The sequence below is a fragment of the Bombyx mandarina genome, chromosome 05, assembly GCF_030267445.1.
Source record: "Bombyx mandarina strain Sakado chromosome 05, ASM3026744v2".
NCBI classification, from domain to species: Eukaryota; Metazoa; Arthropoda; class Insecta; order Lepidoptera; family Bombycidae; genus Bombyx; species Bombyx mandarina.
The window spans coordinates 16184140-16195566 of NC_143212.1; the positions used below are offsets into that span (position 1 = coordinate 16184140).

An 11427-nucleotide genomic window follows, 5' to 3' on the forward strand; every position below is an offset into this window, starting at 1 on the left:
GCCACCCACCTTGAGATATAAATTCTAAGGTCTCAAGTATAGTTGCAACGGCTGCCCCACCCTTCAAGCCGAAAGGCATTACTGCTTCACGGCAGAAATAGGCGGATGGTGGTACCCACCCGCGCAGACTCTCAAGAGGTCCTACCACCAGTAATAAAGTTGTAAGATAAGCTTGTTTTATAATTTTGTCACTTCAACATTTGGCTCTAATGGCTTTGAAGTGAATTGTAATCCATAACTCAGCGTTTTTTATTAGAATTTCTCGAACACTACGGCCATGCCGACAAAAACCAATTCCAAAAGAAAATAAAAGAAAGAAAAAGCAGCACAGGCCTCATTATAAAATAAATATTGTTTCCTTATGGTCATTAGTTATTAACCACTCTCTCGGTCGCAAGGACGTTCTTCAAAACGTAATCATTTTCAATAAAGAATGCATATGCTATCCTAAGCTGATCGTGTTTTTCATTATTCACGAATAACTTATCCATGACTTCCAGCAATAAATAACCAACAAGAAGATATTTATATTCTTACAATTCGGAGAAGTGATCTCCTACAGTTAACGACTTATTTACAAATCTTGTAAATACGTTACATACGTATTGTTAATTAAGGAATTTATTTCGGCTAACACATGACAGAATAGACAAGTCAACCTTTTGACAAATAACTTACTTACTTAGATTACGGCTTGGTTGGTTTAAATCTACGCGTGCCCGTTTCATAAAATAGACTAGCTTGTTCATTACTATTTCATATCTATTTACGTGTTTTTCAAATTTTTTCAATGAAGCTATTTATTACACGAATATAAATTAAAAAAATTAACCTAAGCAAAAATTAAACTAAGCCCTGCCTACTGTTCAAAGCGTTTATTTGATTTGAGGTTATAAAATGGTGTCATTTTTTCTTGTCTTAAAACAGATAGTTGCTATTTTATTTCCCGTTCCTTTCAATATTAACAATGGTCGACCTAACATTGACCTTACTACGAATATTTTATTTACAAACCGAATTTCTACAACATTACATTTTGTTATCAAATACGCTCGGTCATTTATCTGTCAATACCTTCACCTCAATTACGTCACTTCAACCACGTCACCAAACGTGGTGGCAGCAAATTAAAGCTAGCTTGTGAGCTGCTCCTTAAGAAATGTTACAGTACAAAATAAAATATAGAATCACGGACTTACAAATTCCATTAAACTATTAGGGACTGTCGAACTCCGAAGAAGAAGATATCCAGAGCCTAGCGCACGTCAAAATAAGGCGCCCTCAATCAAAGAACTTAACAAAGCGATTTCCTTATTCCAAGGAAACCGTTCAATGTGAGGTAATTGACGTCACATTCCTTATTCATTCGTTGCCTTTATCAATACTTTTTTAGGATACGTATCGCGATTCGAGGAGCTGCCAAATTGAATTACACGTACACGTTGAAGCCGAGAGACCGAGTCGCGGCTTGATTGACGTGGATAATTCGAATAAATAAAATATCTTCGGAAAGCAAAGAAAGCTGTTGAATAAATCTTTTCGTTTTACATGATACACGAAAATGCTTTAGTTTTGTTTCAAAACAAAACCTAACTGTTTTTTTTTGGAGAAATTTCAATAATAATAATAATAATAATAAGCCTTTTATTTCATCCAAATAGTAGGTTCATATTTCAAGTATATAGATACTATTTATAGATACTATTAATAAAGAATAGAATATATAAAGAAGAAAAGAAAAAAGAAAAGAAGAAAAAAAATAGTGATGCTATTTCACACTCTTCCCTCCCTCCACTTCGTTTAAAAAAGTATAAATGTGGATAGTGCTTTTAAAAAAGTTTTCCACTTCGATAAAGCGGCACGACACGAGAACCCTCTCATCGTGGCCGCCGGTAACTACATTCCCGATCCTGCGGACAGAATGGAAAGCAGTCGAAGTCGCCCAAAACACGTTATCTCGGATCCTCCCGATCCACTAACGGTGCTTTTAGGTACTTCAAGCACCGGTCACCGTTCTCGTCGAACCCGTCGCTTGCGACGAAGGGCTCGACGAGTAAATTAACTCTCAGACACAGCCCACTGAGTTTCTCGCCGGATCTTCTCAGTGGGTCGCGTTTCCGATCCGGTGGTAGATTCTGCGAAGCACGACTCTTGCTAGGGTTCGTGTTAGCAACATCGTCAGGTTTGAGCCCCGTGAGCTCACCTACTAAAGTTAGGGTTACGCTGACATAGCCGCTAGGGCTATCAGCTTAGGTAGGAAAAAAAAAAAAAAAAAAAAAAAAAAAAAAAAAAAAAAAAAAAAAAAAAAAAAAAAAAAAAAAAAAAAAAAAAGTTTAAATTGTGAATGTTTGTTTACATGAACCCTCCTCAAGTGAAGGTGAAGTCTCGTCTAAAGAATCCCATCTTGGGCTATTTGCGGCCAGCCGCCAGCGGTTACCAGCTATTTTTATAAGCTCGTCTGCCCATCTCACGTGGGGTCTGCCTTTCTGGCGTTTGCTGATTGGATCTACTACCTTGTTACCCTGTTACCCTGTTACCATGTTACCCTGTTACCCTGTTACCCTGTTACCCTGTTACCCTGTTACCCTGTTACCCTGTTACCCTGTTACCCTGTTACCCTGTTACCCCGTTACCCCGTTACCCAGTTACACAGTTACACAGTTATCTTGTTACCCTGTTACCCTGTTACCCTGTTACCCTGTTACCCTGTTACCCTGTTACCCTGTTACCCTGTTACCCTGTTACCCTGTTACCCTGTTACCCTGTTACCCTGTTACCCTGTTACCCTGTTACCCTGTTACCCTGTTACCCTGTTACCCAGTTACCCAGTTACCCATTTACCCAGTTACCCTGTTACCCTTTTACCCTTTTACCCTGTTACCGTGTTACCCTGTGTCGGCGACGATACCTAAACGTGCGGGGCACGCGGAAGCGGAGCGCGGGGAGACCCGGAACAAAACGTGAGGACGGACAGACGCGACACAGACGCGTGCGCAACACCAACATAAGCAATAAGCCGAGACTTAATGTCAATCGAATATATAATATAAAATTGTAAAAAGCAAAGTACGTAATAAAAGCATAAAAATATAATTATATGATTTTGTTCAATTCCTGGACAAAAATTGGCGACCGTGACAGGACGAACGTGAACAACGGATTTAATATAATATCTCAAGCAACCAGCTGGACCCTAAGTAAACCAGTGGAACATCATGGAGAGATTCCAACACCAGGGGAGTAGCTCTGTCCTTTCCTTTTATTCGTAAATGTCCCTCTTCAATTTGTGTTGAGAGTTTCTTTTCTTTTTTACCTTTTTTTTCTTCTGCGGGTAGATGTGTGGAATTTTTGTTTCGCGTGCATTTTGGTGTCGAATATTCGTTCTAGAGTATTCGTTCTTTTTTACATGAGTACCTGAGTGCTTATAATTATACGTTTAATGTGTTTAACTATCTTCATTGCGTACGTTTTAACTTTGCTTAAATACTAAATAAATTGTTTTCTTAATTTCAAACAATATTTAATGCTACAAGTGAAATGCTTATCTCTTTAATTATGGCTAAGCCCTTAAGTACATAAATACATAATCAGTGCAGAATTCTCGTGATAGTAATTAATCATTAGTACTTTTGTTTACCGAGAATTTCCATAATTGCAATTAATTTCTGCACTTTAAAATAATACAATCTTTATGCCCTTATAAGTCCGAAAACAAATCAAGTAAATTATAATTTGCTAATAATTTGGCCGAACATTCCAGGCGACATCGAAACGTAATCGGCAACCGGCCGCTGCGCTCCGGTGTTGCGAGTGAGCATTGTCGTCGTGCACAGTGGTACGCACGGTGCTGCACTGTGTCTGGCGCACTGCGCGGTGCCGTGTCTTGCAGTGTCTACGCGCCTTACGCCTGACGAGTCTATTTGAATCGGTTTGATGCACATTTACTTTGTTTAGCTCATTAAGTACGCTTCAATAAAATGCCTCAAGATCAAGATATGTTGTCTGGTGGTAGCTCTGAGGTTAAGAAAATGAAAGAGTTAATTAGATCACGCGGGACTATTAAGGGTCGTTTGACACGATTTAAGGATTACGTTTCAGCTTTTAACGTTACTAATCATGAGGACATTAGTGATTTAAAGTTTAGAGAATTGAAATTTCGTTTAGACAAAATTGAGAATTTATTGTTTGAGTTTGATGAAGTTCAGTCTCAGATTGAAATGTTGTCATGTACCGAAGATGACAGCAGTGATATAGATAGTTTCGAAAACTTATACTATGGTACATTATCTTTAGCTCAACATATACTTGAGTCGCGTCGTAACGCACGGGACGAAAAAGAGGGGAGCCTTCACTCAGCTCGCTCGGCATGCTCAAATAGTTGTAGTCATCATAATTTGAGCAACATTAAACTCCCTACCATAAAATTACCTACATTTGATGGAAATTATCTAAAATGGCTAGAATTTAGGGATACATTTGATTCTTTAATTCATTCGAATGAAACTATATCAGACATTAATAAATTTCATTATCTGCGATCATCATTGGAGGGTGGTGCAGCCTTAATCATAAAATCACTTGAGTTTAGCTCAAAAAATTACACTATAGCTTGGAACTTAATATGTGAACGTTATGATAACAAAAATATTCTTATTAATAACCACTTAAAGGCGTTATTTGAAATAGAATCAATCACAAACGAGTCTCACAGAGCTATTCGATTTCTTATTGATCATGTCTTAAAAAACTTGAGGGCTCTTAACACTTTAGAACAGCCTACTGATAAATGGGATATTTTCATTATATACTTGGTGTCAACTAAACTAGATTCGATTACTTTTAGTAAATGGGAGGAACATAAAAATACCTTTAACAACTTACCTGAGCTATCAGACTTTATAACATTTTTACGTAATCGCGCTGATATTCTTGAGACAATGGCAGTGAGCAGAAGTGAGAAACACGGAAATAAATTCAATTTGTACAAGAATAATTATAAAAAATCTGAGCCGAAAATTAAAGAATATTACCATAATAAAACAACCAAAAGCTTTGTGACTTCTGCCAATACCAAATTGTTTATGTCGTGTCCATTTTGTAATCATCAACATCGGATCATAGATTGCCCTTCATTTAAGCAATTATCACCTGAAAAGAAATGTGTTGAGGTCTCTAAATTAAACCTCTGCCTTAACTGCTTGCGCAGAGGACACGCATCAAATGAGTGTCGACTTTTGGGTACCTGTAAAATCTGTAGAAAGAAACATAATACATTGTTGCATGTGGATAGTCCCACACTTGAAACAAATACTTCACTAAGTCATTGCAGTTACGTACCTGTATCTCTGCCTGCTAAATCTGCTGGTCAAGTTCTTCTTGGCACCGCCTTAATAGAAGTTATAAATCCTGAAAATAATAATACTTACCTTGCTCGTGCTTTACTTGATGCGGGCAGCCAATCATTATTTATCACAGAACAGTTGAAAGAACAAATGGGACTTATTGGTAGGAACATGGATACGTTATGCGTATCTGGTATAAATAATTGTAAAACGTCCATATCTAATAGTTGTCATTTGACAATAAAATCACGTGTTAATAATTTTAGTGCACCTCTTAAATGCTTAGTTGTTCCGAAAATAACAGGCTTGTTGCCGAATACATCAGTAGATGTAACGAACCTTAACTTGCCCCAGCATATCCAATTAGCGGATCCTAAGTTCTTCCGCCCATCAGATGTTGACTTATTATTAGGCGCCGAAATATTCTTCGACTTAATGTTACCTAATCAAATAAAATTAGGATCTGCAAAACCGGTTCTTCAGGAATCTAAATTAGGCTGGATTGTAGCAGGTCCTCTTTACAGTAGTGAGCTGAACGAGAATAGACAGGTGCACTGTAGCTTCACTAAAGATATCAGTGATCAGCTGACAAGGTTTTGGAGTCTTGAAGAAGTTCCATCCTCAAAACCTACTATGTCTGCTGACGATGAATTTTGTGAACGCTACTTTACTGCAACCACCAAGCGTCTTGAAGATGGTAGATTTTCAGTATTTATTCCATTCAAAGAATCCCCTGAAGTAGCACTAGGTGATTCGTTCTTTATTGCAAAAAAGCGTTTCTTGAGCCTTGAGAGAAAACTTAATAAAGACCTTAATTTAAAGAAGGAGTATTGTGCCTTTATTAATGAATATGAACAGTTGGGTCACTTAAATGAAATAAGCAAACCTCAATTTGGTTACTTTAGGACTTAAACGAATGTTTGCATACTTATTCCGATTCATCGACAATTGTAAAAAACTTACTAACGGAATACTTAGTTCTCTTAATGAAACTGAACTTCATCAATCTCTTATATTCGTTCTTAAAACCGCTCAGCAAGACTCCTTTGGCTGTGAGATAACTGCACTTAAGAAAAATAAATCGCTTAAATCTAAATCTGATATTTTGCAGTTATCTCCCTTTATTGATGCTACGGGGCTGCTACGAGTAGGTGGTCGCTTAAAACATGCTAGTCTTAAATATGACACAAAGCATCCAATTATGCTAAGGTCCAATCATCATCTTACAAAATTCATGATGTTGAATGAGCACCTACGATTGTTTCATGCGGGCCCTCAATTGCTTCTTAGTTCATATCGAGAACAGTATTGGCCCATCGGCGGTAGAATGCTTGCTAGAAGCATTGTCCGAAAATGTATTACGTGTGTTAGGACGAAGGGTAAGACCATGGAGCCATTGATGGGTAATCTGCCTAAGGCAAGGGTGACTGAATCATTCACTTTTCAGTTCACGGGAGTTGATTTTGCTGGTCCTTTCATGATCGCGAGTAAAAAAGGCCGTGGCAGTAGAACAATAAAATGCTATTTGTGTATCTTCATTTGTTTCGCTACGAAAGCTGTTCACCTTGAAACGGTCAGTGACCTCTCGACCCAAGCTTTTATTTCTTGCCGCAAGAGGTTTATCTCCAGACGAGGTAGGCCACATTATATTTACTGTGATAATGGCAAAAACTTTGTTGGAGCGAGCAATGAGTTGAGCAGGGTATTGCGATCAGACTTAAATTCCATAACCGATTTTGCGGCTGATAGGGGCATAAGATTTGTTTTTAGTCCTCCTTATTCTCCAACGTTCGGTGGACTTTGGGAAGCGGGCGTGAAAAGCGCAAAATTTTACCTTAAGCGTATAGCGGGAAATATAAGTCTCACATACGAGGAGTTGAATACTCTCTTTACACAAATTGAAGCGATCCTCAACTCCCGCCCCTTAACTCCTTTATCAGCCGACCCAAATGATCTTTCTCCCTTAACCCCAGGGCATTTCCTGATTGGGCGGCCACTGACGTCGCTACCTGGTTCGCAAGGGACTGACATGAAAATACGTACCAGATACCAGTTGGTCGAACAATTGCGACGCCATTTCTGGGAAAGATGGAGGAAGGAATATCTGGCTGAATTGCAACAGCGCACAAAATGGCGTACTCTACAGACAAACTTAAAAGAAGGTGATCTGGTAGTCTTCAAAGAACCCAACTTACCACCACTAAAGTGGAGACTTGGTCGAGTTCAGCGACTTTATCCTGGAGATGACGGAGTAGTCAGAGTCGCTGATTTTAATACTTATCGAGGCATCGAGCGACGAGCCATAAATAAGATCTGCCTTCTACCTACTGCAGAAGATTCTGAAGTTTTGGAAGATGCAGCTGTCCTTCCAAAGGCGGGGAGGATGTCGGCGACGATACCTAAACGTGCGGGGCACGCGGAAGCGGAGCGCGGGGAGACCCGGAACAAAACGTGAGGACGGACAGACGCGACACAGACGCGTGCGCAACACCAACATAAGCAATAAGCCGAGACTTAATGTCAATCGAATATATAATATAAAATTGTAAAAAGCAAAGTACGTAATAAAAGCATAAAAATATAATTATATGATTTTGTTCAATTCCTGGACACCCTGTTACCCCGATACCCTGTTACCCTGTTGGCCCATCTCTCGTCCTTTAGCCTCGCTCGTTCGAAATTTCAATAAGAAAACAAAATAAAAAATTATAATGTAATCGAATTGCTAGTTACTCGGTCTAATTTCGATTACTTAGCGAACACTGGTGTATTCACTAGTAGGATTCCCAATTTTGTTAAGTTAACGTTTTAATAATTCTGAGTGACGGTATTGACAGATAAATAAATGACTGAACGTATTTGATAACAAAATGTAATGTTGTAGAAATTCGATTTGTAAATAACATATTCGTAGTAAGGTCAATGTTAGGTCTACCATTGTTAATATTGAAAGGAACGGGAAATAATACATTAACAAAATATTTATTTCGACTTGCTTACGTACAAGAGTAATGAAATTAAATTCGATATCCACCGTATATTTGTAATATCATAATAATTACTTGCTTATAAATAATTACAATTCGAAGTCGTTGTGGCCTAAAGGATAAGACGTCCGGTGCATTCGTATCTAGCGATGCACCGGTGTTCGAATCCCGCAGGCGGGTACCAATTTTTCTAATGAAATACGTACTTAACAATTGTTCACGATTGACTTCCACGGTGAAGGAATAACATCCTGTAATAAAAATCAAACCCGCAAAATTGTAAATTGCGTAATTACTGGTGGTAGGATGCCTTGTGAATCCGCACCGGTAGGTATCACCGCCCCGCCTATTTCTGCCGTGAAGCAGTAATGCGTTTCGGTTTGAAGGCAGCCGTTGTAACTAAACTTGAGACCTTAGAACTTATATCTCGAGGTGGGTGGCGCATTTACTTTATAGATATCTATGGGCTCCAGTAACCACTTAATAAAAGGTGGGATGTGAGCTCGTCCATCCATCTAAGCAATAAAAAAAAAAACATAATGATATCATGAAATCTGAAAACAGTCTCGTTTAATTAATCTACATGTCATTGGTTCGAGTAAGTACATTAATTAAAATTGACATACAAATGCAGTGATCTAGATTCAAACAGCGAAATAAAATATAATGCGCAAAATTCCGTGCAATTTGAAATGCACGAAAGTTAGAAACGACTTTTCCTGTACTCAAATGAAAAACATCGATAAATAATGGCGAATAGTCACTAGAACCTGAAACTAGTTCAGTTTGTAACTGTTTATTTTTAATTCGAGTGGTTTCGACGGGCGTCTGTAAGTCTGCAAGTATTTTACATTTCCACTCTAGGAGCTATGCAAACTAAGACGCAGACGCGAACTAAATTTGAGCGGTCTTGCAAACTAAATTTTGTGTCATGATTTGATCAATTGAATTAGTTTTTTGGAACGGAGTTCCGTATGGGACGATGCGGAGGGGTATCTTCCGTACCTTAACGGGGAAAAACGTCCGTAACGTAAGATTTTTATTAGCAATGCACACAGTATACAACTTAACTTTGTAATAACGTACAAAAAATAACTAATTTTTTATTCTATATGTTTTATAAATCATTATGAATAAAATAAAATTGATAACTTTGTAAAGTAGTTTTTATTTTATTTTTATCAATAAAAAATCATAATAAAAAATGTATACTCGAATAATTATTTTCTTTATACCTCGAATAGAACTTAAAATTAATATTTTTATAATAAGGAACTTCGTTCCTATCCGGTGTCCCACGACATCACACCTTTTTTTTTCCACAGGAAAAAATCGCCCATCCGCGCGGCAGGTGGGTTATGTAGGAGTTGAACCTCCTGAAAAAACTCCTGCATTAGTTAGTTAAAATTAGTAATTTTATATAGGAAGAAGTAAACCTAAGAAGAAATGGATGGATTGCGTGAAAGACGATATGTGTAAGAGGCGAAGTAATGGTATATGATAGAGCAGTATGGAAGGAAAAAAAAATTGTTGCGCCGACCCCAGGTGACTGGGAGAAGGGCAGGAGAATGATAATTACTTATATTAATTTTAATTATTTTTAATTTTTTTGTTTCTTACCTAGGCGGCACTGAAAATTTCGGGAATTAACGAAGTGACACAACATTACTATTTATAAATGTATTTATTGCTTTTCGAAGTATTCTCCGCGAAATTTGGCACATTTTTCCATACGATGGAACCAATCATTGAAGCAACCATTCCATTCGGAAGTTGGGGTCTCCAAAATGGCCGTTTTGTAGGCGTCCACAGCTTCTTCAGGTGATAAAAATCTCTGTTCACGCAATTTATTCTTTATTTTAGGGAAAGTATAGAAATCATTAGGGCTTAGGTCGGGGCTGTATGGCGGATGGTCTAATAATTTTATGTTTTCTTGCTCTAAAAACTCTTTTGTTCTGTGCGCGGTATGAGAACTCGCATTGTCGTGATGGAGGATGATGCGGCGGTTGCAGTTCTCTTTACGGAGTTCAGAAACGACCTGTGGCAAACAAATGCTAGCATACCATTCTGCATTAACCGTTCTTTGTCCCTCAAGAAGAATAGTCGTAACATGGCCAGTTTTGGAGACAAACGTGGCCACCATTTTTTTTGCAACACTCCGTGAACGAATAATTTTTGTTGGCTTTAACTCATTTTCGAACACCCAAACTCGTGACTGGTTTTTTATTTCGGGTTCGTACGCGTATATCCAGGATTCGTGACCTGATACAATGTTGTATTGTATCATTTGAGGATCCTGCGTGGAATCTTTCGAGAGTTCTGACGCACCAAGTCACGCGAGCCGCTTTTTGCTCTTCACAGAGCGAATGCGGTATCCATCGGGAAAACAACTTTTTTACACCTAATTGTTCATGCAAGATTATTTGTATTTGACTCATGCCAATGTCTAAAGTTGCCTGAATTTCGCGGTATGTCACATGTCGATCTTCCTCAATCAACTTACGCACAGCATCAACGTTTTCTTGGGTGACTGCAGTTTTTGGACGACCTTGACGGGGATCATCACTGAGCTTGACACGTCCACGTTGAAACTCAGCATACCAGCGATAAATTGTGGTTTTGAATGGGGCTTCATCACCAAATGCAGAAATCATCCGGTCAACACACTGTTTTTGTATTAAACCACTTCGAAAGTCATAATAAATCATCGCTCTTGAATTTTCTCGAGTCAATTCCATTTTCTCAACGACTAAACAAGTTTGACAAAACCTCGTGACAAGACCGAGAATCTTTTTTTAAATAAATAAATGGTATTCGATTTTTAAAACCAAGGAGTTTTCAATTAAAAAGATTTTAATATGACAGGAACAGTGGAAATATTCCATTCCCGATACTTTTAGTGCAGCCCTCGTAGGTGGAAGAGCTCATAGCCTACATGATGTTAAGTGGTTAACGGAGCTCGTAGACTTCTACAACGTAAATGCCACCACCCACATTGAGATATGAGTTCTAAGGTCTCAGTATAGTAACAACGGCTGCCCTGCCCTTCAAACCGAAACGCATTACTGCTTCACGGCAGAAATAGAAAGGGCGATGGT

General features: G+C 38.3%; 1 protein-coding gene across 1 annotated transcript; it reads left to right on the forward strand.

The window, feature by feature from the left end:
* Positions 1–2897: 2897 nt before the first annotated feature.
* On the forward strand, positions 2898–7921 carry LOC149503033 (uncharacterized). The gene has a single exon (XM_089727914.1). The coding sequence runs from the start codon at positions 3978–3980 to the stop codon at positions 6252–6254; it is 2277 nt and encodes a 758-aa protein (XP_089584040.1). The 5' UTR covers positions 2898–3977; the 3' UTR covers positions 6255–7921.
* The last annotated feature ends 3506 nt before the right edge of the window (positions 7922–11427 follow it).

Excerpts from the sequence above, each read along its gene's own strand:
- LOC149503033 (XM_089727914.1), top strand. The coding sequence starts at position 3,978 with ATGCCTCAAGATCAAGATATGTTGTCTGGTGGTAGCTCTGAGGTTAAG.